Source organism: Parambassis ranga, chromosome 2, assembly GCF_900634625.1.
Source record: "Parambassis ranga chromosome 2, fParRan2.1, whole genome shotgun sequence".
Taxonomy (NCBI): Eukaryota; Metazoa; Chordata; class Actinopteri; family Ambassidae; genus Parambassis; species Parambassis ranga.
This window is the reverse complement of record NC_041023.1, coordinates 40,522,590-40,550,381: the sequence shown is the minus strand read 5'-3', so window position 1 is coordinate 40,550,381 and position 27,792 is coordinate 40,522,590. Positions and strand designations below refer to the sequence as shown.

Genomic DNA, 27,792 nt, shown 5'->3' with positions numbered 1-27,792 from the left:
AATCAATCACACACCAAAAACACCAGAGCGCGCATGCGTTCACCTCCGGCAAGAGCCACCACCTGGCTCCGCGTGACGTCCATGAGAGAAAATCTCATTTGGCTGCTGCGCGAGGCAAGAAGATTATTAATGCACGCGCAGAGAGAGAGAGAGAGAGAGAGAGAGAGAAAGGGGGGGAAAGGGTGGAGGTGGAGGTTCAGCAGCAGCAGCAGCTTCTTCACTTGTCCGTGCCTGTATGAAGTCGCCTATCTTAAAACTGGAGTAGACACTCCCCCCGCTGCCAGTGAAGCCTGTAGGTGAGCGCAGGTCTACAGCTCTCGGGCTTCGTCGGGACCGAGCCCTGTTCAGGAAGAAGAGAAGGCAGAGAAAGTCATGGACAGGCGAGGAAAAAGAAGCCAGCGCCTCCAGTGAAGTCAGCTTCAGGGTAAAAAAAGAGACTCAGAAACAACAAGAAGTGTCCGGGGAGGAAAGAGGAACAGGATGGGGATGGATTTCAGTACTCTCCGGACCCTCATCAGCCGATATGTGAGTTTTATTACCACTGCATGTTGGTTTTATTCGCTCATCTATTCGCTTGTCCTCCTCGGCTTATTGCTCTTTATATTTTCCTTAGATGAATAGAAACTGCCGGTACTTTTATCACTATCGTTGGTGTCACATTCCGTCAAAGCAGCTACTCATCCGGATTAAGTTTCACAAGCGCATTGGGAAACTATGGTCTTTTTATTTTTAATTTGTTCAAGAAGTTTTGTGTTTAATTTCTACCATAAACAACAAACAAACAAAATAAATAAAGTGGCACACATCAAATCTGTAACATAGTGTTTTACCACAACATGAGGAGCTGAAACCCATTTAAAATACAACAATGTAGGAAAAGACTTTTAGTTTGTGTAGATTTTAATGTGGAAGTCCTGAAATGAAGCTTGGCATATGTTAAACTAACTGCAATTGTAGCAATATAACTAAATCAAACTCACCTGTGCAATGTAAAAACATAGATGATAAAGCAAATATATACAACTAAACAATGCAAGAGGAGAAAGGAAAATGCTTTATAGCTTTTATTGCACCAGCCCTCACCAACATTTCAGGTTTAATAGGTGAACACGGGTGCCACCTCACTGAGGGCTACAGGTTTGCTCATGACAGAACATGCCAAGGGATGCAGACAAACAACAATTGTTATTCATCTAAACATTGCCAGTCACTCTCATTTATTGCTTCTCCCAGTTCAACATGACTACAAATGGACATGAATTATGTAATCCAGTTGTTTTCTCCCTGCTAGTGAAATTGATTGGCAGTAGTGGAGCAGCGCCGGTCTATATGCATGCGGCTTGCATTAGACCCTGCAGTATAATGTGTTTGACAATAATCCAGACAGAGCAAGCTCTGCTCACATGAGAGCCGGTTAGGTTTATACCCCAGCTCCATGCTCAGCTGAAGCTTAGACATGGCCTCCCAACTGTTGCAAATGGCTGATTATATAAAATCCCCACTGTGTGTGGAGGGTGAAATGGAGCCTCTAGTAGGAAACGGGCAGCCTGTGACTGGTAGGATGTGGGAAGCTGATGAGGTCTGCTGCTGTAATTGGTCTAGATAACTGCTTCAGACAAATGGGTTAGCGTTAAATTGATTTTACTGCTGCAAAAAAGAAGACGCACAGAGCCTGCTGAGTACTTAAGATTAGGAACATTTATCTGTTTGTCAATACGAGGCTTCTATGAAATATCACTAACAGCTGATGGTATAACTGTAAAACTACATAAAAGCCATATTGCTGTGGTCTGAAGAATGGCTTTAGTCCTGTTTTTTCTAAAAATGCATTTTCACAAAAAACGACAATTGTGTTTTAACACATTTGAACACATCAAACTGTTTAGTACCTATTTATTTGTGACCATCTATCTATCTATCTATCTATCTATCTATCTATCTATCTATCTATCTATCTATCTATCTATCTATCTATCTATCTATCTATCTATCAGATTTAACAGATAATGCAGCCAATGAAGGATTTTACAGTGTGATAAACATCTCAAAATAACAGTAATAATTTTTAAAGATGCCTAATAAATAGTCACTTCAATTCAAATTAAAATATAGGTGAAATGAACTGTAAGGTCAATTTTTTGTTTTATATTGGACTGCAGTGCTGGAAGTCAGTGTCTTCAGTTGCTGCCACCTATGATTAGGTAAAAAGGAAGAGGATGTCTGTTATGTAAGCCAATCGCTCTCTCTTCAAAAGTGTAACAGGCAGAGTTGTAATTTCTGTGGCTGTCTCCCCTGTCTGTGCTGAAGGAGAACAAACTGTATCCACGGTGGCATGTAGAGCCCTGAGACTTGGTGTACTTGTACTGTATTCACTCAGCTGACTCACTGACCCTCTTTTGTTCTCGCCTTTTAAAAGTTTCAATAGTACCATGTATGAATGTTCTAAATTCTCCTCAAAGCTGTCAACTTTATTCTCCTCACTAGTATTGAAAGCTGGTTTTACACTGTGAGTGGCACAAACTGAAACAGCAATGGGACAAGGGAAAATCATATCTTTGCATTAGTGTAATTTCTGCCTTAGAAAGGCATTTATTTTTGTGACTTTCCATTGATTCTGTCTTCATTAGGTGAGATGAAAGTCGCATCAAGTTGCATCAAGAAATCAATGGCATTGTAGGTGATGGATCACAATTAACCTGGTATTATCTCTATGAATTTAACAGTTAAATGGTCTTCTGTCTTAATCTGAATAAAATTCAAATAATCCAAAAACATTAGCTTTAACAATGTTGTAAATGAAAATGATCTGAAATGACACACACTTACAATGTGTGTTTTATATCATGTGTGTGTAGAGGTGTGTTAAAGCTGCCCAGCTGCATTCCTTTGCTGCTGACTAATATGAGTTCCTGGACAGGAAGTGACTCTCTCTCTCTCTCTCTCTCTTTCTCTCTGGCTTCCTGCCTTCACATAGTAGATTAAGGGGTTACTAGTGTTCACTATACCTTCACCCACTTAATCCAGTTTACAGGTATCAAATCTAAGCCTATCAGCAAAGATATACTGCTAATATTGCACCTGGTTTGTTCTCACTTTGGTACATATGTTTCCCTTCAGTCAGCAAGCGGGACAATGAGCAAGAGTGAGTGTTACGTGAATAGTGGTCAGTGATCATATTGCTGTCTCTGTAGTGTTATCATTGCTTCATGCGGGTTGGTTAGTAGGAAGGGTGGAATACAGTAGTAGTCGGGTGACGCAGAGGGCAGCGGATCACATGAACTCCTTGGCTCTCTCTAGTTTTCAATAATTCATAAGCAGACTGCCTGTCGATGTGGGATGATGATGTTTGTGGAGCTTGTTATGGAGTCTTCCGCAGTAGGCCTGCTCCCTGTGTGGTTCAGGGACACCCAGGGTTGGCTTGAGGGGATTCCAGAGGGTCAAAATACTCAGATATCAGTGATGTGTTGACATTAAAAGGTGAAATAAGGAGAGGAAAATGCTGCAAAGAATGCTTGTACTGTGTCTTTTGAAGGACAGCCGTGTTGTTGTGAAGCTTCACCAGTCCTGGCAGGTTTCCCTGTCAGTCTTATGCTAATCATTAAACACCTGCTCGTCCCCACTCTCCACAATCCACAAAGTGCACCAGGGTTAACCTCTTTACCTTAAGGATTTACAGGCTCTCACTAAGCCATTTGGTGCTGGGATTGTTTCACTGCTTGACTGGTTGCTGCTTCTTATCTATGTAAATCTGTGCTGTGCTGAAAAAACCGTGTGGTAAAAGTAAATCTTAAATGATATATAAAACAAAAATAAAAATGTCCCCAATAGCATGAAAATGATCAGTCGAGTTTCATATACATGTTGTTGACAAATGAAACAAAGCAATCTGAAAAAGTTGGTAAAAAACCTGCGTATCTGCCTTTGAAACAGTTTGGCTCCTCATCATACAGCCCAAACAGTACCTGCTGAGGCGCTCCATTAGGGGCTTGTATCAATGTCGTTGCAGTAACATTAACAGTGTATTACAGCCCATTGAACAGGGAGACAGATGATAGATAGCCTTGGGTTAATGGTGCATAGAGGCCTCTATCCAAAGAGAGAGACTGATGCAGAGATGGGGAGAGAGGCGTTGTTTGAACTTGGGTCATCATAATAACATTGCTCCAGGTTTGCCAGTGAAAGTGCTGAGGGGTGCAGGTACACCTTAATGTTCTCCCTGTCTGAGGGAATGATAGCTGGTTGAGTCTATGCTGGAACACTCCATTCCCCATGGTCCCCTTGTCAGGGAGAAAGAAAAGTGAAGTGAGATTGTACACCCCCTCTTCCAAATGCTGATGATGCACAGTAGACGTCAGCCCTCCTCCACTTCTCCTCCATTTAGCCTTTTAGCCGACTCCCCCTTTTCCCCCTCTCTTTGCTTAAGACATTAACTGCAGTAATCAGAAAACTATTGACTATTTGGATTATTGGCCGGTTGCACTCACCTCTAACTTCATGATGACACTGGTAGTGATGCTGAATTTTGCCTGCTTGCGAGAAATTGATTGCTTTTGGCATCTTCCTGTTAGTCCTTCCTATTCACTTTTTCAGCTCACATGTTAATGATACATGATAGATGATAGTTAGACTGCCTTCCTGCTGCAGGGGATAAAACGGTAACCTCTGAAACTCCACTGCGTAAGGAAAACTTGTAGCTATACAGCTGAATATTAAAAGCCATTGTATGTGCCACTGCTTTGTGTCTGTGTGCATGTGTTCTTTTAGCCTGGATAGATATTGGTTGGCTTGCAGCACTTCAAAGTTGAACAGAGGTTTACAAACTGTTTTGTATATTGACTTGTTTACATGTTTTTCTTACAGAATAATACTTAAATTTGAGCACATTTTATCACACAAAGGCTGATTTGTTGCAGAATATGGAGCGCCTGCAGTGCCTCCGTTGGGAAAGTAAAAAGCTTTTTCAATAGCCCCTTCAACAGTTCAAACCCTTTTAGCAAGCTGTAGTGCAAAAACTTTAAAAAAAGACCATGTGGTCTCTTCCTGAAGGTGCATTTGTTGCTGAGACAACACAATATAAACCAGTATTATTATTATTATTAGTGCCTGGAAGCTCAGATAATTTGTGGTAGTGTTTGCAGGTGTGTGAGCATGCGCAGAGTTAGGTCGGGTGCAACAACTGAGTGCTCAAGTGGTTCCCATACTTGAACAGCTCATGCACATGAAACAAGATTGATTATTCTGCAACATTATCATTGCACTTTGGCAGCTATCATAAAATAGATGCCTGTGATCCCCTTTAGCCACTCTGACTGTCTGCTGTCAGTCTGACACAAAACTGCAGCAGCAAGTGATAAAATACTGTGCATATACATCTTTAGATGGATTCGTTTTCGGTACAACACAGCAGAACAATATAAATAATGGAACCATGGTCACTTACATATATTTCTCGGAGTGCAGCATTACTCAGAGTGAAACCGAATGGCTCACTGAATCGTTTTAAAGGTGCCACATGTAGCATTTTAACATGAATAAATAATCACCACATTAATATTTGAGTGTAATTGCCACAAACAAAGGGGGGCACTGTTAAATGTGCAACCCAACAGTGCATTTCACATTGTTTGGCACTAAATGTGAGTGATTTACAGTAAATAGGGGGCACAGACTCAGATTAAAAATTAATAATTGAATTCAATTAATAATGAAAACCTGGACAACTGACTTTACTTACTAGGGTTGATTTTCGCACATATTTCGCGCAGAGATGCCTTAATATCTAGGAATCCACTTCTACTATGATGCTTGGCCCTGTCAGGTGACCGGTCTCATGAGGGCCACATGATGCCGTTGATCCCTCCTTAGAGATGTGATGCACAGAACTGAAACTTGTATTGATGTGATTCAGACAGTCAGTGCAACAATGCCAAGAAGCAGGAAGAGACTGTAAATCTCATGGTTGTCAAGCAGATAATGAACAAACTGACCATATAGTAATACTCTCCTTTTTCTGAGACCTCTCACACTCACATAGTGTGTCCGCATTTGTCTTCTTAGGAGACTCGGAGAGAGAGACTTGAAGGAATAGAACTGAATAGAAACAGAGAGACGTTATACTGGGGTTTGACTGCGGTTCTTTTATCAGTTGATCGTCATGGGATCAATTTTAAAGTCCCATGGTGACCAGTTAAATTGACCCGGAGAGTGGACGGGTTACTAAGGAGTGCTGGGAAACACTGGGAAACACACCGAGAAAACAGACAGAGATAAAGAGACAGAAAAAGTTCACGTAACATGACAGAGTGAGCTTCAGTTTCATTTAGACCTCCCTCTGCTTTTTTCAGTTGGCCTCGCTCCATATTGGCATAGTTTAACTGGAAATGCAGTTTTCTAGATAGTTAATGACACCATGAGTCGGTTTTTCTTTGGATAGATGTTGAAATGTAGGTTTTGCCACTAGTAATGACACAGGTTTGTGTGTGTGTGTGGTAATGATTTCCAACAACAACAGATCATGAAGAAGCAGTTAGGCAAGCCTGAAAATTGCTCCCATTAAGTAGAAGGAAACAAGCAGACAGGATGAAAAGTTGGAAAATGAAAACATTGGAAGAAGATTTCTAAAAGCATTTTGTTTGTTTTTTTCCCCCTATCACTTTGGGGATTTCTAGGCAGCATTATATTACAGCAGGAAGTGAAGCACCATCAGTGAAATGCATGCACATGGCTATTGTCACCCAAAGAGCAATAAAACTGAATGAATGAATGGCCAGAATGGAAACCCCAAAACATGGCAGTTTGTATGAATCACACTTTGTTGTAGGTGGATAAGTGGATAAGTCAGAATGGAAACCCCAAAACATGGCAGTTTGTATGACTCACACTTTGTTGTAGGTGGATAAGTCAGGTCAGATGCAAAGAAAACCAAGTAGCTGCACCTACAGTGGCTTCTTCTGAGCATGTGCTTCCAGTCAACAGTTGTTTGGTGCTGTCATATTATACATGCCGTGATGTCTACAACATCTGGGTAGCATACTCTAAGCTTTTTAGGTGGCACTGTTATAGCATTAAATGAAGTGTGATGCTCTGTGACACATTGTCTTACTGAATGTTTTGGCCTCAGAGATGTCATTGACACATTTTGTTGGCTTTATTGCAATAGTAAGGAAGACATAAGCAAACTTTCTGCTGCTGAGTGGTGTTACCCATTCATTAAAGCCCACTGGCTTTGAATGGAAAGTACTGGAGTTATTTAAAGCCAACTGAGTGTCCACAGATCAATGCAGGCACTTAGTGTGACCTGGGTACTCGCACAAACACAGACATGTTTAACTGAAGAGTTTGCTGTGGGAAGGAGAATAATTAGTGTGCTGCTTATTTACTGATATTTGTTGTGACATTTTGTGTGTGCGTAATCACACTTTTGTGTGATGTCACAACTGTGAACAAGTGATCACAGTCCTAAAGTCTTCCATGCTGCCTCTTCATTCCCATGTGATCTGACTGCAGCATGCAGCAAGTCATAAGAGGGTCATGTGACCATCAGCAATACTCCCTTCTAGTCCCTCCTTCTCACACAGCAGACACAATGAAGCAAGTATTAGCAGCGTGTGAGTTTATTCCCCCTTGCATCCAGTGCAACAATGCTTTTTTATGCAGCTCTGAGGAGGTTCACAGTGGTTGGTCTATTAGCCGGTCTGATCTGTCCTGCTTTATCCTGCATCTACTTCACTTATTGCAGTAACTGCTTAAAGATGCAGCAACAGCCATTGATGTCAAAACAGAGAGTTTCCATTGGAAAACTGTAGAATATTTGTAATTGAAGAAGATCAGAAGATTAACATTTAACAATAGAAGACATGCAGGTGTTTTATTCCAGTTCCCTACAGAGATCTTCTCTGTGAAAACCAGGCTAATGAATTTCTCTGTATAGCTTACAGAAGCACAGGGGTTACTCCTCTCCCCTGTCCCTCCCAGTTTATTAAAAAAAGGAAGGGATGGGGGGTGATATAGGCTGGAGAAACAATATTGTATCAATAATACTATATTATTATATTAATAATATATTATTATAATTATAAGAATCTTAAAACCACCAAACAAGCCAGCATGTGGTGTCACATGGCTGACCCACATACTGACGGTAATGGAAACAGGTGAATGTCTATTTCAGCTCATTTCATCTCAGATGATCTCCAAAAAGATTTCAGTCCTGCTGTAGAAAGTATTTTATCGATTTTATATATAGTATTTATTATAATTATTTAGTCCTATTTTAACAAAATTTGCTTAAATATGCATTTCCCCACCTTCTCCTCTTCTTGTGAGCCCTCGTATTTGTGCAGGCTTGTAAGAACATGCAGGTGGAGAGTTATGATAAATTTGTTGATGTCTCTCTCTCTCACACACACACACACACACACACACACACACACACACAAACACACATTACAAATGCTGAATAGTAAAGTCCACTGACTCTGATTAATAGCAGCAGTGCTCTCATGTGATCAGGCCATCAGTCTGTGTGTGTGTGTGTGTGTGTCAGCAGTCAGATCACTAAATCCCCTCGAGTCAGACACACATACAGATGGTTTATAGACTGCTTTGGTTTTAACTGATTAATATTCTCTCCTGACATCTTTTTTTAATATGAAGAATTCTATTTGCTTGTGTTGACTGTGTGTTTCAGGGTACACATTCTTTTTACCTTATAGAGATATGCATTATGATTACGATGTCACATGCAATGGAGAGTAACCCCTTCCTTGTAGGTATTTGTAGGTAGTCGGTGTACAACAGTTAAAGATTTATGGTGAGAAAATGTCCCAATATCTGTTAAATGACTTTTGTTTTTTGATGTTTTCTCAGTGCTGTGGTTGAAGGATGCCAGGTGGTGTCTAAAGGTAGATGATGTGGATTTATTATTATCTTATTTAGTCTGGCGAGGCTGAACAGCATAGTGACAGATGGGGAGCGCAGCTCGTCTTTAATCTGTGACTCAGGTAACACACACCCAGACAATCGCACACAGGACAGTTATCAGAGTATCTCACATAAAGATAACACAGAGGTGATCCAGATAATTCTGCTGCTATAGCGCTATGTTTAGATTTCTGGGCATATAAAACACAACAGAACACATGTTCACTGCTATTTTTGACTTGCCCCAGTGCCTTTTTTCAAGAGACGCCAAAAGAAAGTGGTGACTCAGGAAATTGTTCTTTAGTACTGTCAAAAAATGCAAGGATGCTAGTCAGTGCTTGCTGTAGTTGTTTATCTCTTGCGCCCTTACACACACACACACGCACACTCGTGATTTAAGAGAGAGCTGGATTTCTCTTATCTCTACAGCTCAGTGACAGCAGAGATAACAAGCACACATAAGGCTTTGTAAAGGGTTGTATTTGCACAGGCAAACTTGATATGTGACACAGAATTTAGCAGGTGTATTTGTTTGTGGTTGCAGATTTGTTGAGCCATTTTCATTGCAGCCTGTTGCAGCGGGAGATAAAAACACTTTAGGACAACTGGGCCTTTAAAACTGCAGACAAACAATAGTTTGTGTGTTTTGCATTTAATTCCTCTGCTACTCACTGTAAATGTTATCTGTGCTTGCCAGGCATGGCAGAGGACTAACTCTGATCACCTAAAAATCCTCAATACTATGTGGATGTTCTGGATAGGTGCAGACAAAATTAGCATTAGTTCTGTGTTTCTTTTATATACATATTTTTCTGTTAAAGAAGCTATATTGTCTCTCTGGCTGGCTCACAACTTCATTATCTCTTATACGTCTCCCTGTTCTGTGTCACTGTTGGTCGGCATGGAGCTGCTGGTGGTGGCTATAGTGCTTGTTTCAGGAAGTGTGTGTCCTGTGTGTGAGTGGGTGGGTTCAGCTCTTCCTGTTTACAATATGTTCCTCTGTTCCTGATCACAGTGGGGGTTCCTGGCTGTGTAAGTCTGGAGAGAATAGTATGTGTGGTATGTAAAGCACTTCTCAGGTGACACAAAGCTGATCCAACCTTCTTTCAAACACAGGGAGATTTTTATGTTGTTTTTCATTGTACTGACAATATAATACATATCACATGAAAGGATAATACATACTAAAATAGAATTGACAGTATTGGTTTCACTTCTTGAAACACACACAGAGGCCCTGTGCACATGTATTTTAGTTGACCTGAAACCAACCTATTTCGCACTATAGTTTCACATTTGAATATTTGATATATGTGTGAAAATACAACGTACCTTCACATGGCAGCAGGATTCACACTGAGCCATCCAAAAACAAATGATTCCTAATGCAGAGACATAATAATGTGTTCTAACAGCATATTCTTTACTTTGTCACCACCGTGGAGATGTAATATGATCACAAGCGCTTATGTAGGTGAAGTCTCAGGTGTGAATCAAAGTATTTAGAGTGATCCACTGTAATGCCAGGGCCGCTCTCTGTACCTGTGCTGTGCTCTCAGTATGCGTTTGTTCATGTCTGCCTGCTCTCTTACATGTTTGATGATGCAGGATGTATCAGTCTTAGTGTGTGATCCCTGAAGGGTTCCCCCCTGCTTTCCACTAACGTTAAGGAAGGTGGATGTGGGTGCTGAGTGAGAGAGACAGAAACAAAGGCTGCGTGCTCTTTCCATCCTTCTCTTCTGACCACAAATGTTTCCCTTCCAACTATAAATACACCATTGAAACCTGCCACGTCCTGAAACATGAAACGCAGCTAAAAGTGATTATCAAGGTCCAGAATAGCCCAAAGTCTCCCGTTACATTCAAAGGCTAAAGACCCAATCTAACACAGCGCATTTTAAGCCCAGCTTTTATTTTGTAACGATGCTTTTTTATTTGATTAAACGCAGACAGGCTTTCATGTAAAAAGCTTGAATCCGGATGAAAGCATTATGAAAACATAATCGATAGGAAAGATAGCTTAGAGGCCGGCCAGGTTGTGGTGAGAGATGGAGAGGAAAGAGGTGAGAAAACCAATAAAGCTGCATTACGTGCAAAATGGACAGCCCACAGATTCTCATAGAGGGCCATCTGTTCAAAGTTGCTGTCTCTAACATGGTTCAACACAGGAATCGAAATTTCCACCAAAATTCATTGTAAGGCATTAAGCTGCAGGTAATGATTAGCTTGGGGTTGTGACTAGTGCAGACATTTAACACGATTGTATGTTAAGGATGCACACAGTTTATATTCATTTATACCAGAAAACAAAACAACAATTTGGTTCGATTATCAAGCAAGCAAGGCGCCAAGGATCGGAGGAAATCATTCTGTAATTTATTTATGTTTATTGCTTATTTTCTTCAGGAACCAGACCCTTCTTTAGAGGACAGACCCTGTCAGATGGCAACCGGTAGTCCTCCTTATTATATACAGTATATGGCAATCTTTCATATGAAAGAGGAAATGTGTAAGAAATGTGTTAGGTGAAGCAGACAGAGCAGGCAGGTGGGAAAGAGGAGGAGGAACCACAACAGTGTGTGGGCGACAGAGCTGGCAAGCTGTCCATGTTATCTGGTTTTCAGCTCATTCTTCACTGTAAATCAGATATCAGTCAATTATTGTGCGAGTTGAATATATATAATAATAATATATTTATTGTCAAACTGCATAAAGCACTAAACATCCTCAGTAATGGCCTCCAATAGAGTAAATATGGCAACAGGGAAGGTGGATAGTAGACAGTAGAAGACTTTAATATTTATTCATGCATTATTTTTGCTTTCAGTTGTTTCTTTGCCATTAGCCTTTTGCTCCTTCAATAGATAATTGGAGGTCACGGGATATAAATAGCTCTCCATCATAAACAATCTTAGAGCAGCAAGTTAACTGGTTAGTGTGTGTGAGAGACAGAGAAAGAGTAAAGTGGGCCATGCAGCCTCTTGACACTCAATCTCATTCACTGGCAACAGATTACTGTCACCTCCTGTTACCCTGTGTGAGCGCGTGTGTGTTCACAGGCTGACTATTTAGCGACAAATTAAACAACAAAACTGTTCATTTGTTGTGATTGGTGCAATTGACAGCCGTGTAGAGAATCTTTCATGGCTGACAGACAGACAGACAGAGAGAGAGAGAGGATTAGATGTGTTCAGCTGTCACGTCCTGGCTTGCTCCTCATCCCCCTCACTACAAGTCAAAATGACCAGGTGCTTAAAGATGGCTACGGCCTGCTGTGACATGACTGGCCTCTAGACCCAATTCCTGCTATCTGGTCATCTGAAGACATTCTAGTCATTTGGGTTTCTGAACGTTTTATTGCCACTTTCATTACCACTTACATGCTTGTAATATTTCAGTTCCTTTAACAGGCATCCAGTCTGGTGAACAGCCCCACAAAAATGCAAAACATAAAGATACATTTGTGTTGGAGGTGCTTGCAAATTCCCCAGGTTGACTCTCAATGAGTGTCCAATCACCATAGCAACTGCTAAAACCATCACTTTTCCAAGCTCGTGGACCAGAATGGACCATTTCAGTTGTTATTATGTGTCATTATTTGTTATAATAATAACTATCAAAATGTAAGAGGAGTTATTGGTGTTTGTGTAATCATATATTTCTGGCGGTTTCAGCATTAGCATTAGCATTTCTACCTAAAAGTTTTGCCAGTCTAACACTCTATAATCTCTATATTGTTGTTTTTAGTATTTAATAAGTTACTTTTGAAATACTTAGAAATCAAATGTTCAATTCTGGAGATAAGAAGAAATCTGTTGTATCAAAAACCACAGTTGAGGTGTGTGTGTGTGTGTGTCTGTGTGTGTTCTGCATTCCAGTCTGAGTCACATGCAGGTCTGTGTATCCATGGCGACAAAAGACATCCATTGTGACCCTATTCTATGTATGTGTGTGTGCCTTATAATCACATACACTGAAACACGCTAGTTTTGGTTTATATAATAAAATAATACATGCACAAACTGTCTGCGTGACTCTCTCCTCGCTGCAGTGTGTTGGTGAGGAGAACTGGGTGGACAGCCGGACGGTTTACATCGGACAGAAGGAGCCTCCTCCAGGAACTGAGGCCTTTATACAACAAAGATTTCCTGACAACAGAATAGTCTCCTCCAAGGTCAGTGGGAATGCAATTCATACACACAAAGATCAGGAAAGAATGGTTTGTGCTGCAACACTATTCAGACTTGTTTTTTGGGGTGGGTGACGTCTTATTCTGTGTCATTTTGTTTGTTGTTTGCTTTTGTCTCATGTTTCCAGTACACATTTTGGAACTTCATCCCAAAGAATATGTTTGAGCAATTCAGGAGAGTCGCCAACTTCTACTTTCTCATCATATTTCTGGTTCAGGTAAAACATTGTTTACTGACCTTCATTGCTTGCTGTAGAAATTAAATATCTTTTTGAATATTTCAGCTCAAGAGAGTGAGAGTGGGTTTTAACTTCTTATAATCTGTCTGCAGAAGCCTTAACGATCAGAAGTGACTCTGTCTGGGGTTTAGATATTATTTTGCTGCCCTAAATCTGTCAGTTTATTGTGTGTCTATTGTGTCCGTGTGTCACTTTAGTTGATCATCGACACTCCCACCAGCCCGATCACCAGTGGACTGCCACTCTTCTTTGTCATTACAGTTACCGCCATTAAACAGGTGAGACCTGAAAGTTTTCATCACTGCTTTATTTAATTCCACTTTACTTGCTTTATGAGCTTCGACAGTAAACACCTACACACTCACGTCCACACACACTCACACATAATCTCCTTCTCCCTCCCTCCCTCCCTCTCTCTCTCTCTCTCTCTTAGGGTTATGAAGACTGGCTGAGACACAAAGCAGACAACGCTGTCAACCAGTGTCCAGTGCATGTGGTGCAGCATGGGAAAGTGGTCTGCAAACAAAGTCGCAAGCTCAGGGTATGTGTGTGTGTTTGTTTCTGTGTGTGTGTGCCGCTAGATAAATCACTTTCACCCCATGTAACATGAACAGAGCTTTGGGGCATTTGATGTATTGGCTCATGCAGAGGGATTTTCCTGCTACTAATCTCTGTGCGTGTTTGTCCACATTTGAGAGCAATTTAGCTTAAAAAATTGTAACATTAATGTACGTTATGTAAGTTAAAGATGATCTGTCATTTTGCAGCTAGACAACCTGCTGTCTGAGCTTTTAACCAGGTGGTAAAGCAGAAGGTTAGCTTGTTGGGCAAACTGCATTAGAAGAGACTTCCTTAGCATTACTGCGAATAATGGGATAAGTGAGCTCAAATCTGCTTGGAAAGTTCTTTTGTGATCTCAGCTGCAATGAAATAAAAAAAGTCCTGTGTGTGTCTCAGGTGGGAGATGTTGTCTTGGTAAAAGAAAATGAGTCCTTCCCCTGCGATCTCATCCTTCTTTCCTCATCTCGAGAAGATGGGACGTGCTTTGTGACTACAGCTAGCTTGGATGGAGAAAGCAGCCATAAGGTTTGCTGGAGAAATTCCATTATGATTTTTTTCCCTCTCTTTTCAAATTCACCTATTGATTTCCTTGTTTTCTTTCTCTCTAGACATACTATGCAGTTCAGGACACAAAAGCTTACAACACAGAGGAGGAGGTAGACACCATCCACGCCACAATAGAATGTGAACAACCTCAGCCAGACCTGTACAAGTCAGTACAACACACTCACTGGAACAAAGCTTTGTCGTCAAAAACATATCTGTAACGTGCCTTATCGCTTTTCTTTTTATTGTTCTCTGCCATACATAGATTTGTGGGCCGTATCAACATCTACATGGAGAATGAGCCAGTGGCCCGGTAAGGACTGAAACCCACAAGAATATGATGATTATTATATACAGAGGAGTCCGAACACTTGCTGCTGAAGCAAATACGTTTGTGATCAGAGTAGGGAGTCTTAATGAGCTGCTGTTTTTTTTTTGTAGGCCTCTGGGATCAGAGAACCTGCTTCTCCGAGGGGCCACTCTCAAGAACACTGAATACATCTATGGTAATAATACACTCATGTGGTTTTACAGTTGACTGTAAAAATGAGTTCATACACTCATTTCTTTCTCTCTGTAGCGGTTGCCATTTACACTGGTATGGAAACCAAGATGGCTCTTAACTACCAGTCCAAGTCTCAGAAACGATCTGCAGTGGAAAAGTAAGTTCTCATCCTCCGTCTCTCTTCTTTCTGGAACCTGTTTTCAGTTGATATCCTCAAGCCACCATTTTCTCCAGCTTTTCTCCTCTTTCTCAGCCAACAGTGGATTAGACAATCATTGATATATTTGTTCCATCCATCTGTTCACTTTTCATGTCTTGATTTACTCACTGACTTTCTGTGTGGCTCGCTGCACAATCTGGCGTTGACACAGTCTAGTATCCAGATGGCTTGTAGAAATGGCCGACTGTAGGTGGATTACATTTACACTTGGTTATACACTATGTTATGTGTCTGATTAACTCATCGAATTTGTGTTTATCTTCTACTCTAATTTGCTAAGTACCAGCTTTATTTTTTTGTCTCTTTCTCTAGGTCCATGAATGCCTACCTGGTGGTCTACCTGTGTATCCTCATCAGCAAAGCTGTCATCAACACGGCGCTTAAGTATGTGTGGCAGGCTGACCCCAACAGAGATGAGTCCTGGTACAACCAGAAGACAGAATCTGAAAGACAAAGACACATTGTAAGTATCTGAGCCAAGATTAGGATTTTATTGTTACTCCTCTCTCATACTCTGTCCTTCTCCTCTTCAGCTGATCAGGGCGTTCACAGACTTTTTAGCCTTCATGGTTCTCTTCAACTACATCATCCCTGTCTCGATGTACGTCACCGTGGAGATGCAGAAGTTCCTGGGTTCCTACTTTATTATGTGGGATGATGAGATGTTTGATGAGGAGCTGGGGGAAAGAGCTGTGGTCAACACATCAGACCTGAATGAGGAGCTGGGACAGGTACCAGATCTTCAGGCTTTTAAGAAGTTAAATGTGAAGAAGAAGAGTGGAATTATAATCCTGCTTTGCTTCCAGGTGGAATATGTGTTCACAGACAAGACAGGGACTCTGACAGAGAACAATATGGAGTTCATAGAGTGCTGCGTTGATGGACATGTTTATGTGCCTGATGCTATCTGCAATGGACAGGTGAGATTGTTGTTGTTATTTGTTAGACTTCACTGAGAGACATGACCACCATGCTCCGTGATATTCCAGGTGATGCCTGGCGCTGCCACTATGGACATGATCGACACATCGCCAGGTCCTGAAGCCAGGGTGAGCACAGCCCGACGTTTCTGTCTGTGCATGTGTGTGTTTGTCTTCATCGTAACACATCGTTGGTCATCTGGCACAGGAGCATGAGGAGCTGTTTTTCCGGGCGTTGTGTTTGTGCCACACGGTGCAGGTGAAAGAGGAGGAGACAGTAGATGGAATCAAGCATGGCATTCACCAGGGCAAGTCCACCTCCTTTTACATCTCCTCTTCTCCGGATGAAGTGGCACTGGTGGAGGGCATGAAGAGGTGCAGCACATACACACACACACGTACACTCAGTTCCATTTATTCCCTCACTTCCAAATAATGCTGTGTTGCTCTGTGCCGCAGGCTCGGTTTCACCTATCTGAGACTCAAGGACGGTCAGATGGAGATCTTAAATAGGGAGGATGAGATTGAGAGGTGAGTGTGCCTTTGTGTGTTTATCAGATTAGTTTTAGATGAATGTGTCATTGCTGTTTATGTAATTTTGTTTCCTCTTTTTCTAATCAGGTTTGAGCTTCTGGAGGTTTTGACATTTGACTCTGTCAGAAGGAGGATGAGCGTCATAGTCAGGGCTGGCACTGGTAATACCCACAGTCCCACATGTGTTTATATACTGTAGGTTTATGTGTGTGTTTTTCCTCATCTACTCAATCTGTATTGTTACCTCTGTGTTTGTGTGTGTGTGAGCAGGTGAGCTGTATCTGTTCTGTAAAGGTGCAGACTCCTCCATCTTCCCCAGGGTGATCTCAGGCAAGGTGGAGCAGGTCAGAGCTCGAGTGGAGCACAATGCTGTGGTGAGAGCACATGCACACTCGTGTGCGTTTTTGCATTCTTTTTTGGGAGCAATTCTGGGTTTCAAAGGTCATATGACTTCAGTGGTTTCCACAGTTACATTGCATGTTGGTTTCCATAGCTACCACAGGAAGTCAATCAGTGGAGCATGACCCACTTTCATCAAACGTGTGAATACAGAAGTCCTCCAGTAGTTGTTTAATAAAATGTGTTACATAACTAATAGTCCTTCTATGTGTGAGGTGAACACACAAACTAAATCAAAAGCAATGCAACCTCAAGATGTGCTGGACTGCTTATAAGTGTATGTGGAGGGTGTTGTAGTCATGAGGCAGAAATGGAAAATACAGTGCCTGCCCACACACATTCCACTCATATAGTGTCGATAAGACAATGTGTCACATTGAAGATTAAAGACATATTCTGAGGTTAAATGATCACTCTAACCCTGTCTGAATCTCTTCTAGGAAGGTCTGAGGACACTCTGTGTTGCCTACCGCCCTCTGAGCCCTGAACAGTACGAGCAAGTGTGCCATCTGCTGAGCGGGGCCAAACTGGCTCTACAGGACAGAGACAAACAGCTAGCTGAGGCTTACGACCTCATCGAGAAAGATCTAATACTGCTGGGGGCCACTGCTGTGGAGGACAGGTGGAAGACTCTTTTTAAATGACACATTTTTGAAATTAGAAATCTCTTTGCCTTTAAAGTCCACTGCCCTAGTTCTCAGTGAGCTAGAGTGTGTGAAAGTGGCAGTTCAGCCCTCCATGTGCCACTAAGGCAATTAGAGTGCGGGCTTAAAAGGAATTGTTAACCCAGAGGGCAAAGCTAGTGGACTCATTGCGCACAAAGCCTGACACTGTTGTTGCAGAATAGAAAAGCAAATGAGAAGATAGTACATGGTCTCCTTTCTTTCTGTGTCCGTTTTTCCCTCCACAATAGGCTCCAGGAAAAAGCAGCAGACACAATCGAATCTCTCCACAAAGCTGGAATGAAGGTGTGGGTGCTGACTGGAGACAAGATGGAGACAGCTGCTGCCACCTGCTATGCCAGCAAGCTCTTCCACCGTAACACCCAGATCCTGGAGCTGACCACCAAGCGTACAGAGGAGCAGAGCCTTCATGACGTCCTGTTTGACTTGAGCAGGACAGTCCTCCGGCAGCATGGAGGCATGACCCGGGACACCTACTCTGGGTAAGTGTTCGGGAGAGTGTTGAGAGAGTTGGGGAGTGTCATGGGCAGAGTTTAAAACGGGAGACAGAGGTGTGTTTTTTTTCTTGTGTTTGTCCAGCTTATCAAGTGACTGTACAGACTATGGTCTGATCATTGATGGAGCCACCCTCTCTGCGGTGATGAGGCCGACCCAGGAGGACTCAAACTCAGGGAATTACAAGGAGATCTTTCTGGAAATCTGTCGCAACTGCAGCGCTGTGCTCTGCTGTCGAATGGCACCGCTTCAGAAAGCACAGATCGTCAAGCTGATCAAAACCTCCAAGGAGCACCCGATCACGCTGGCCATTGGAGACGGAGCTAATGATGTCAGTATGATCCTGGAGGCCCATGTTGGCATTGGTCAGTATCCCGTCCCCCTAAACTAACACACTACCCTCCTATGAGATGACACATGATAACAAGGTGTCATATTATGTCTCATTGTTGTCGTGTGTGATGATTTCAGGCATTATGGGTAAGGAGGGTCGCCAGGCAGTGAGGAACAGCGACTATGCCATCCCTAAGTTCAAACACCTGAAGAAGATGCTGCTAGTCCACGGACACTATTATTACATCCGCATCTCTGAACTTGTGCAATACTTCTTTTACAAGGTAGCCTGTTCACCCATTAAAGTGTCACCCAGTATTTTTGACGTAATTTCGCTGCTCACAAAGGGTGTAGATAAGAGGAGCACGGTTTATTTTCCAGACTTTTTAATCTTCTACTGTCTTTTTTTTTCCCAGAATGTCTGTTTCATCTTCCCTCAGTTCCTCTACCAGTTCTTCTGTGGCTTCTCACAACAGGTAGATACACAAAATAAACAAACAATAAATAAATAATTTAAAGAAACCTCTAATCCCACTCTCTATTTTAATCCTCAGCCGCTGTACGACACCGCTTACTTGACTCTCTACAACATCAGTTTCACCTCCCTGCCCATTCTGCTCTACAGTCTCATAGAGCAGCACATTAACATGGACATCCTAAAGAAGGATCCCACGCTTTACAGGTTAGTGTTGTTGTATGAATATAAAGTCCTCATTTGGATTGCCACAGGAAGATGATTTACAGAAGGAAGAGCATAGACTAATGGCTCCAAGAAACATTGTCTATTGGTTTAAATCTACACAAAGGTCCTGAAGGTCCCGCCTACTCAGAGTGTGGAGATTTCTGTAATGATTTACATAAAGCGATTTTCTGGCAAACTGAAAGACTTCTAAATAAATGGTCTCAAGTCATTTAGTATTTTATGCCTGTATAATCATAATTGATCATGGCATATAAAAGCTGTGCTCAATCAAATTAGAATATCTAATTTCTGGTTAAGGACCCTCTCTGTGTACTGTACAAAAATATTGATCTATACAAGAGTGCAGTTAGTTCATGATGCCGTCATCTTGTGTTTGCTTTCATAGAGACATTGCGAAGAACTCTTTGCTGCGGTGGCCCATCTTCATATACTGGACCGTGCTGGGTGTATATGATGCCATTGTGATGTTCTTCGGTGCTTACTTCCTGTTCGACAACACCACATTCACCAGCAATGGACAGGTAACGCTGAAGAGTTTGAATTATTAGCACTTTGTCAATTATCTGTTGACAGTTTTCTGCAGAGGTCTAGCACATATTGTTAGAAGTTTGACATATGACGCTGTTTTAATACATTTAACTGCATACATATGAACTGTAACAACAGTCTTTCAGCATGGCGAGTTTTCCACCATCTTCCTCTGTGTATTTGTTTCCTTTGGTTTTCAAGCAGATCTCAACTCACTTCCCCCCTAAAAACTTTAGGTTGCTTGACTTATTTTATGTGTTTATTTTATTTATTTCATTTCTTCTGCCACAAAACTGTTTTATTCATTTTATTATAATTTTTTTTTCTTCTGGCCATGTCCTCTTCCTCTTCCTCCTCTTCTCCTTCTCCTTCTCCTTCTACTTCTTCTTCTTCTTCTTCTTCTTCCTATCCTCTCACCTTTGTGTTGCTCTTTCTTTTTGCTTCTCTTTCCTCTTCCCAGCTAATGACAACCAACACACAGATGGTAAGCCTGTCCCTGTCTCTCTCTGTCATCTCGCCCTAGTTTCACTTTCTGTCACACACAGCCTGAATGTTCACCATTCGTCATACGTCCAGTCTGTAAATGCTTGACATAGACACCGTAGGCTTCTGTGTAGTGACCCGCCTTCTCCTAGCTCCATGCACATGTGTCCAAAACGAACACCTTGCGTATGTGTGCTGTGTTTGTGTGCTGACTAAAAGCAGGGGATAAATAGAACACAGAATAATATGTGTGCTCCTGCTCCCGCTACATGACATGTGAGACTTTTAGCCATCTTTTTAATCTAATTGGTCCACAGTTGATGGCGGCCTTTCTGGAGTAGGGGATCTTTAGAAGATTTGTGAACACTCTCTGCAGTATCAGGACTTTTTTATTGGATTATTTGTCAGGAAGTGGATGCAAGAACTAGAGTAGACATGTTTTCATCCAACAGGAAGCTAATCTGCAGCACTTTTATTGTCATTGCATGGCACCCAGACAAATTGCATTTTTTTTGTGAAATACCACATTTAGAGGGGTTTAGCATTTTAACCCAAAGCGTGCTAAATGAATACAGGTTACAGCGGAAAGTTGTAGCAGATTGATTTCAGCAGATAAACTGTTTCATGTTGTTAAACATTTCATCCTTCCGGTTTTCCTTCCATCAATCATCTGAATGTTGCTACCTAAGCACCCTGCCATCTGTTGGATTGATTGATTCTGTTTTGAATATGTGCGGTTTAGCTTACCTCTTTGTGCATCTACGTTAAATCAAGATTATTTTCTGCAATTGTTTGAATTTACATATGAATTTATGGCTCACAGCAGCTATAACCCGTCTCCCTCCGCAGATGTTTGGAAACTGGACATTTGGGACGCTGGTCTTCACAGTGCTGGTCTTCACAGTTACCTTCAAGGTAACAAGGCATATAGAAACACTCAGAACAAGGTTGGGTGAAGTCTCAGTGGTGTCATTAAAGTGAGCACTCTGTCTTGTAGTTGGCTCTTGATACTCATTACTGGACCTGGATCAACCATTTTGTCATCTGGGGCTCACTGATCTTCTTCGTGGTCTTCTCTCTGCTGTGGGGCGGAATCATCTGGTACACTTCCAAAATTACGTTTATGTTTAATTTGTAAAATGTGTAGTAGTAGCAGTAGCAGTGCTGTTAAAAAGTGTCTCTCCTCTACAGGCCCTTCCTCAACTACCAGAGGATGTACTATGTGTTCATGCAGATGCTGTCCAGCGGCCCAGCCTGGCTCAGTATAATCCTTTTGATAACAGCCAGTCTGCTGCCAGATGTGGTGAAAAAGGTCCTGTGGAGGGCGCTGTGGCCCACCACAACCGAACGCATACAGGTGGGTGCACACACACACACACACACACATAAATACATTCACTATGCTTCATCAGCGGTGGGGATTAACTGATGACTGTGGGTCAGCAGATGTATGCTGGCGTTGGCTACGTCCCTGCACTGCTGGATGTAAGTTAGCGCGGATCTCTGTGTGCAGTGTTCCTGATGTTTCTAAGACAGGACATGAGCTATAGTCTGTCTGTTAGTGTCCCTAACACTCAGGACGTTAAGACTGTCAGAGTGGAGAAGCCCTGAACAAACTGTTCCTCTTATTGATTGCTGTTTGATGCTCAGGCAGCTGAGTGCACCCGGTGTGAGCCGGTTAAATGTGTTTTGTGTTTGCTGTGAGGTTGTTTCCTTTCAGATGTTTCCCTCCATATCCTAACCTGCTCCTTTTTCCAATAACTCTGTGAGGATATCTCTCATAGTTATTTGTATAATACAGCTTCCCTAGGACCACTCTGCCTTCACTCTAACAGATTTCCCTCTCCTTGTCCACTCTCCTGGTCCCTCCTCCTCCTCTTCTCCTGCCTTCCCTTCCTCCCGGCTGTGGCAGACTAAACGCCGCTGCCTTGCCTCCGAGCCTTCCACCATCTTTATGCTGTCACAGACCTCCAGCAGAATCAGTTTCTAACCTGCTCCTCCAGGAGGTGACCCTCTGTCTTTTCCTCTTGTCCCTTTAGCGTCCCTGTGTATTTTCCTTTTTTTGTCCTTTTGCATGATGTTATTTTCTTTTACATGTCTGTGCATCTACATTAGATTTAGCATGATGTTTTCAAGTCTTTTTATTTTAGAAAACAGCCTAGAACACTAGACTGTGTGTATTCAATGTGTATGTGTTAGATCCTTAATGTATTTGTCTCTGAATGTGTGTGTGTGTGTTTGCGTGTGTGTATGTGTCCACAGCATGTGAGGAATAACAAAAAGTTTGAGAGGGCCCTGGCCTACCAGAGCTCTGACTCCTTACTAGACGGAGTAGCTGTCACAGAAGTCTAACAGGCTTCAGCACGGTAAAACACACACCTTGCTGCTGCAGTGTGATGATGATGCTGATGATAACGGGTTCACTTTGTGACTGTGTTTACCTGACTAACACAGGGATTGCACTGCTTTTTGTGTGTCTCTTCAAATCTCAGTGACCTGGGATTTGTCCAGATGTTTGGGTTGTGGTGCTCCTAAAGTGGCGTTTTGGTGCCATCTAATGGTGTATTTAATTACTCCAGAAACAGGTGGAAGGGTTCATGTTCATGCATGTTTTGTGGTTTTGTTTTACATTTGCATGGTTTGTTTGCAGGCTTACGGTGTTATCATTTACACCTTTGTGTTCTTAAGTTGCTTGTGTTACATTCCTTGTTATTGCACAGTATGGATGAGACTGTCACAGCTGGCCAATCACAGGATCATTCTCCATTGTATGATTGGCCTTACTAAGTTTTTATGTTATGTTTTTTGAAGCTAACAAACTGCAAGAGGCTCTAAGTACACTAGCTTCAAAGATTAATCCTGGCCAGCAGGGACAACAGTGTCTCCTCCACCTGTGCTATTTCACAAGTACCATGTTGTGTTCTGTGTCTTGACTTTGCCTTTTTTTCTTCCTTCCATACCAGAACGCTGATAAGCTCTATAAAGGCCAGCTGTCGGAGTTCACCCCCTTGGCGTCCCTCCACGCCCCGCCCAAGGCCAGCAGCCACCGGCGAGGCTCTGAAACCCAAAGGAATGTCCAGAATCCTCAAAGGTCTGACACTTTTACAAAGAAATTAATGTTCACACGCTGGCAAAGAACGCCAGACTACTGCACCTTCACCCCCCTCCTCCGATTTGCTGATGGCTCCCGCAACCCAAGGCAGGGGCACACCTACAATGGGGCGGGGACCGAGACCTCAGTGTAATTTATTCCTCTTCTCCTCACACATTCTGATATCAGACAATATGGACAAAAAGGGGCGATACATTGAATGAAAAGTAAAGTGAAGCAAAAAGTTAAAAAAAAAAGAGGTGACCTGAGGTGACCTGAAAGTGACCTTCATGACTGCTCCTACGTTTGCAGCCAGGTGTGGCACAAAGCACTATGGAGAGTTCGTCCTCGCCATGACATGCAAAGAGCTCAATGTATTGATGTCAGACTCAGAAATATGTGCACTGGCCCTTTACATCCACCTGCCCTTTGTGGCAGCTGAAGTGTGCTTTAAATGTTTTTTTAATGGTGATAATCAAGATGATGATGATGCTGGTGACTGTAACAGCCAAGCCAAACATTCTCATGTCGTCATCTGCTCCTCTTTTCCTTTCTGCTCTGCCTCTTTTTAGGATTAACTGGTGTTGCCTGTGTGCAAACATGTTGTCCAGAAATACTCCGTAGGACTACGACACTGTAAGCAGGCAGGAGAGAAGACTAGGATAGATGTGTGTGTGTGTGTGTGTGTGTGTGCGTGCGCGCTGATAGCTAGAAGATTGTATTAATGATATTCATCTCCATCTTTAGACCTTCAGCTTATTATCTACATGTAGCTTCATGTCTTAGTCATAGAATGCAGTAGTAATAGTCACAGCATGTGCCTTTTTGCCTTAAATGTTGTTTTCCAGTGAAATCATCATGAACCAAAGAGAGAAAATAATAGAAGCTCAACCAGGAGGATCCTGAAAAGATTAACTTTAAAAAAACATTTGTCCTCACTCATCAAAAATAAGTCTATAAAATGACTTGATGCCTTAAATACATACATGAGTTTAGCTCTTAGTTTGGTCTATTGATGAACATGGAAAAATGTCAAATGTTAAATATTTGATTAAAATCCTGTAATAAGACTGATGCTGACCCTGAAGGTGTCACGGTGGTAACAGGCTGACTGTGGTGTTAAGAGGCCTTCATGGTTCAGTCTTTGAATTCTGTCTCACGCTGTTCCAACATTTCTCTGTCTTTCCCTTTAGCCATCTCTCTCTTTCTTTCTCTCCCTCTGCTGAAGCAATGCGGACGTTTTCCTACCTCCTTCTTCCTCCTCATCATCATCATCATCATCATCCTTGCGTCTGTCCCCTTCTGCGTCTTCTCGGCCATTCATCCATCCCCATCTGTTGTGAGGCAGAGTAGGAATGTGTACTCTCTGAGTAGAACTTCTCTGAACCAAAGCCTTGTTGCTGCTAGATATACTTTAGCTGCTTTACATTAGGTGCCTTGTGTTAGCTGCTGGAGTCTTCGTCGCTTGCTTTATGGTGAATATTAATCGGCTCTTGAATGGTACAAAAGCTCTGCAGAGGATGGATGTTTGGATGCACCGCCGAGGAGAGAAAAGGTGAATGTAGTTGAACTCTACTGTCCACGGTGGCAGATACACAATCAACGAACAAGATACTGCACCAAAATATTGTGTCTAATATCTGTTTTTTAATGTCCTTATTCCAAATGTTTTTATACATGTCCATGTGGGTGTCTGTGTCTGAAATGTTATTTTTTACTGTTTGGGGGTTATGTGTGAAATCCCCCTTCACACACTGGAAGACTGTGTCTGAGGAGACGCACAAAACTTGATTCATCAATGTTACACAACAGGATTCAAAAAGCAAACTGTCCTCTGTATGTTTCTGTAGTTGCATCCTCTATTTTTTCTGTTTCAGTATATTTAAAAGGAACAGAAAAACAAAGGGGGCTCTAATGACGGCTAATTAAAGGGTCATTCCGGCAATTTACTAAATTTAAAAAACATTTCCTCAGCAGTGAATTCAAACTGTGAGCACAGAGGAACCATGAGTATTGTTGAACTGAGTATTGCCTTGCTTGTAAATGACCCACTGCAACAAATGTGGCCTCTAAGCTTGTATTTACAGCTGCATCACTGCTGGGATGAGGGGATCCAACATGCTTCACTGATAAAGCGTTTACCAGTTCAAGTTGTTTATTTAAAGGTGACAAAATATCGGCACTTAAATGATGTAATCTGTGGGATTGACGCAGATTAAAACAGCCACAGTCACTGCAGAGCTTTTTTTTTATATGTGTGTTAGAAATCCTGTGAATTTTGGTTACCTTTTTTTCAGTCAGTATTTGATGTGTCTTATTTATGTAGAACAACACTGGACGCTCTTGTCTGTACTGTATGTTTGTATGTGTGCGTAGCTTTAATGGGGAAAAAGAGATTTCTGAGGCGCTCGCTGTGACTCGGATGCACAACCCGCACTGAACCTGTCTCCTCTGAGAAATGACACTTTGCTGTAGAAACAATCTGGAAGCCATTAATGGTGAATTTTAAGGTCTCTCTCCACCGAGCACTCTCGTCCTAAACTGACAGCCTTTGAACAGAATGTGTTATTCTTCTCATAACCTACAGTAACTATAAATACTCAGATACAGTATAAATATATATATATATATATATAAATATATATAGTTATGTTCATTAATGTACAGTTTTTTGGGGTCTTTTTGTATACAGTTTTTAACAGAGTCATATCAAGATTAACTTGTGGATTTTTGCCAATCTTGCTGTAGCTATTAAGACTACTGTATATTTGCTTGAAAATAAAAACCAGAGGTGAAAATATTTAATAGGTGTCATGATTTATGGTTACATCAGCACTTTATGGATCATCCACCAGGGTGCAGGCTGCGCTCTCAGGACACCTCCGCTCCCAGTAAAGGAAGCACTGAAGAAATGTACACAGTGAAAGCTGTTTTTTTTTTTGGATAGAATAAAAATAATAATATAATGCTAACAGTTATAGCTGCTGGGTGAAAAGCTAAGTATTTGTTTCTTTTTGCATTTCATTTTTTCTACTCTGCTACAATATGATGTGTATTTTCCACATGCTCCACTTTTTCCCCCTATCATGTCAGAAATTAAAAATGTGTTTATGTTGAGATTTGTCATTAAGATAAGAACTTATATTATGACTAAAAATGAAAGTAAAAATCTAGCCTTGTAAATTTAGCTTGATATTATTTATTGACCTCTATAAAATGCAGCAGTATGTAAACAAAAGCCATTATTGTAATGTTTAAGTTATCTCACATCATCTATGTGTAGTATGATTTTCAGCTAAACATCCTGCGGTGAGAGGTTCATCAGTGGTGTCTGAAATTATAATTATACGTTGTTTTATTGTATTAATGTTTTAAGATGTGCAGCCTGTTATCTAATTCTAATCTAATTGTAGTTATGCAATGTGACCACAGGAGGGCAGTGTTGATGTTCATGAGAGTCTCACTTCTGGTAACGACGGCAAAGGGATAAGCTAGCAAAGCTAGTGAAAGTAGAATTTGGTTTTCTATTAGCCTGTATGTGTTTATAATACAACAGTTTATCCCGTTAGCTTCAAATAATTAGTTTAGTAAAAATGTTCTCATTGGAGAATTTAGCTCTGATATAATGTATCTAACTCTACGGTGAGAATGTATAGCAGGCTAGTAATGAAATTGTAGTTAGACACTGTGGAGGAGGGCGTTGTTTCTACACAAACAGTACTACTTCTGCAAACCGTAGAAGAAGAAGGAATAGAAACGTAGACCGTAGAAGAAGAAGGAATAGAAACGTAGACCGTAGAAGAAGAATAGAAACGTAGACCGTAGAAGAAGAAGGAATAGAAACGTAGACCGTAGAAGAAGAAGGATGGAAACGTAGACTATAGAAGAAGAAGGTAACGCAACGTAGACCACATAAGGCCTCTTGACTGCTTGGCGTGGACGTATACCGCTGTTAGGAGAAAATCTACGGTCAGAACGTATAGCAGGCTAGTAATGAAATTGTAGTTAGACACTGCGACCACAGGAGGGCGGTGTTTCTACACAAACAGTACTAAAGCAAAACTAGAACCGATGCACCAGGCTTACACTTCCGGTGAATACAAAAATAAAATGTTATATCATACCATGATTACATGTTTAATTTTTAGTAGTTTTAGACACGCTCTGCATGAAGTAGCATAGCAAAGCTAACTAAAGTTCAAATGGGTTTTCCATTAGCCTGTATGGGTCTAAATTTACCAGCGTTTATCCGGTTAGCCTACAGTAATTAGCCAAAGCGGTCTCCTAATTTACAAATAATGGCCCCAAAATAACACGTTTTTATGATGATTATGTGAAAACTGCGTCTATAAGAAAAAAAAAAGTCGGAGCAAACAAAGGGCAAACGCGTCTCTAGCAGGCTACTGAATTGTAGTTAGGTACTTTGACCACAAGAGGGTGG

General features: G+C 41.6%; 1 protein-coding gene across 2 annotated transcripts; it reads left to right on the top strand.

The window, feature by feature from the left end:
* Positions 1 to 72: 72 nt before the first annotated feature.
* On the top strand, positions 73 to 26,151 carry atp11a (ATPase phospholipid transporting 11A). Of its 2 annotated transcripts, XM_028432442.1 has the most exons (30): positions 73 to 525; positions 12,974 to 13,096; positions 13,240 to 13,329; positions 13,548 to 13,628; positions 13,784 to 13,891; positions 14,308 to 14,436; positions 14,520 to 14,623; positions 14,723 to 14,770; positions 14,899 to 14,963; positions 15,038 to 15,119; positions 15,495 to 15,645; positions 15,716 to 15,913; positions 15,989 to 16,102; positions 16,172 to 16,231; positions 16,311 to 16,477; positions 16,562 to 16,633; positions 16,724 to 16,797; positions 16,907 to 17,010; positions 17,476 to 17,657; positions 17,949 to 18,200; positions 18,298 to 18,578; positions 18,685 to 18,830; positions 18,963 to 19,022; positions 19,101 to 19,228; positions 19,635 to 19,770; positions 21,110 to 21,175; positions 21,258 to 21,361; positions 21,452 to 21,617; positions 22,523 to 22,626; positions 23,224 to 23,357. In XM_028432442.1, exons 1-29 carry the CDS (start codon positions 481 to 483, stop codon positions 22,610 to 22,612), a joined length of 3,426 nt encoding a protein of 1,141 aa, XP_028288243.1. In that variant the 5' UTR covers positions 73 to 480; the 3' UTR covers positions 22,613 to 22,626; positions 23,224 to 23,357. The 2 variants fall into 2 exon arrangements, with proteins under 2 accessions (XP_028288243.1, XP_028288235.1); XM_028432434.1 differs by lacking the exon at positions 22,523 to 22,626 and having other exon boundaries at positions 74 to 525; positions 23,224 to 26,151.
* Positions 26,152 to 27,792: the final 1,641 nt, after the last annotated feature.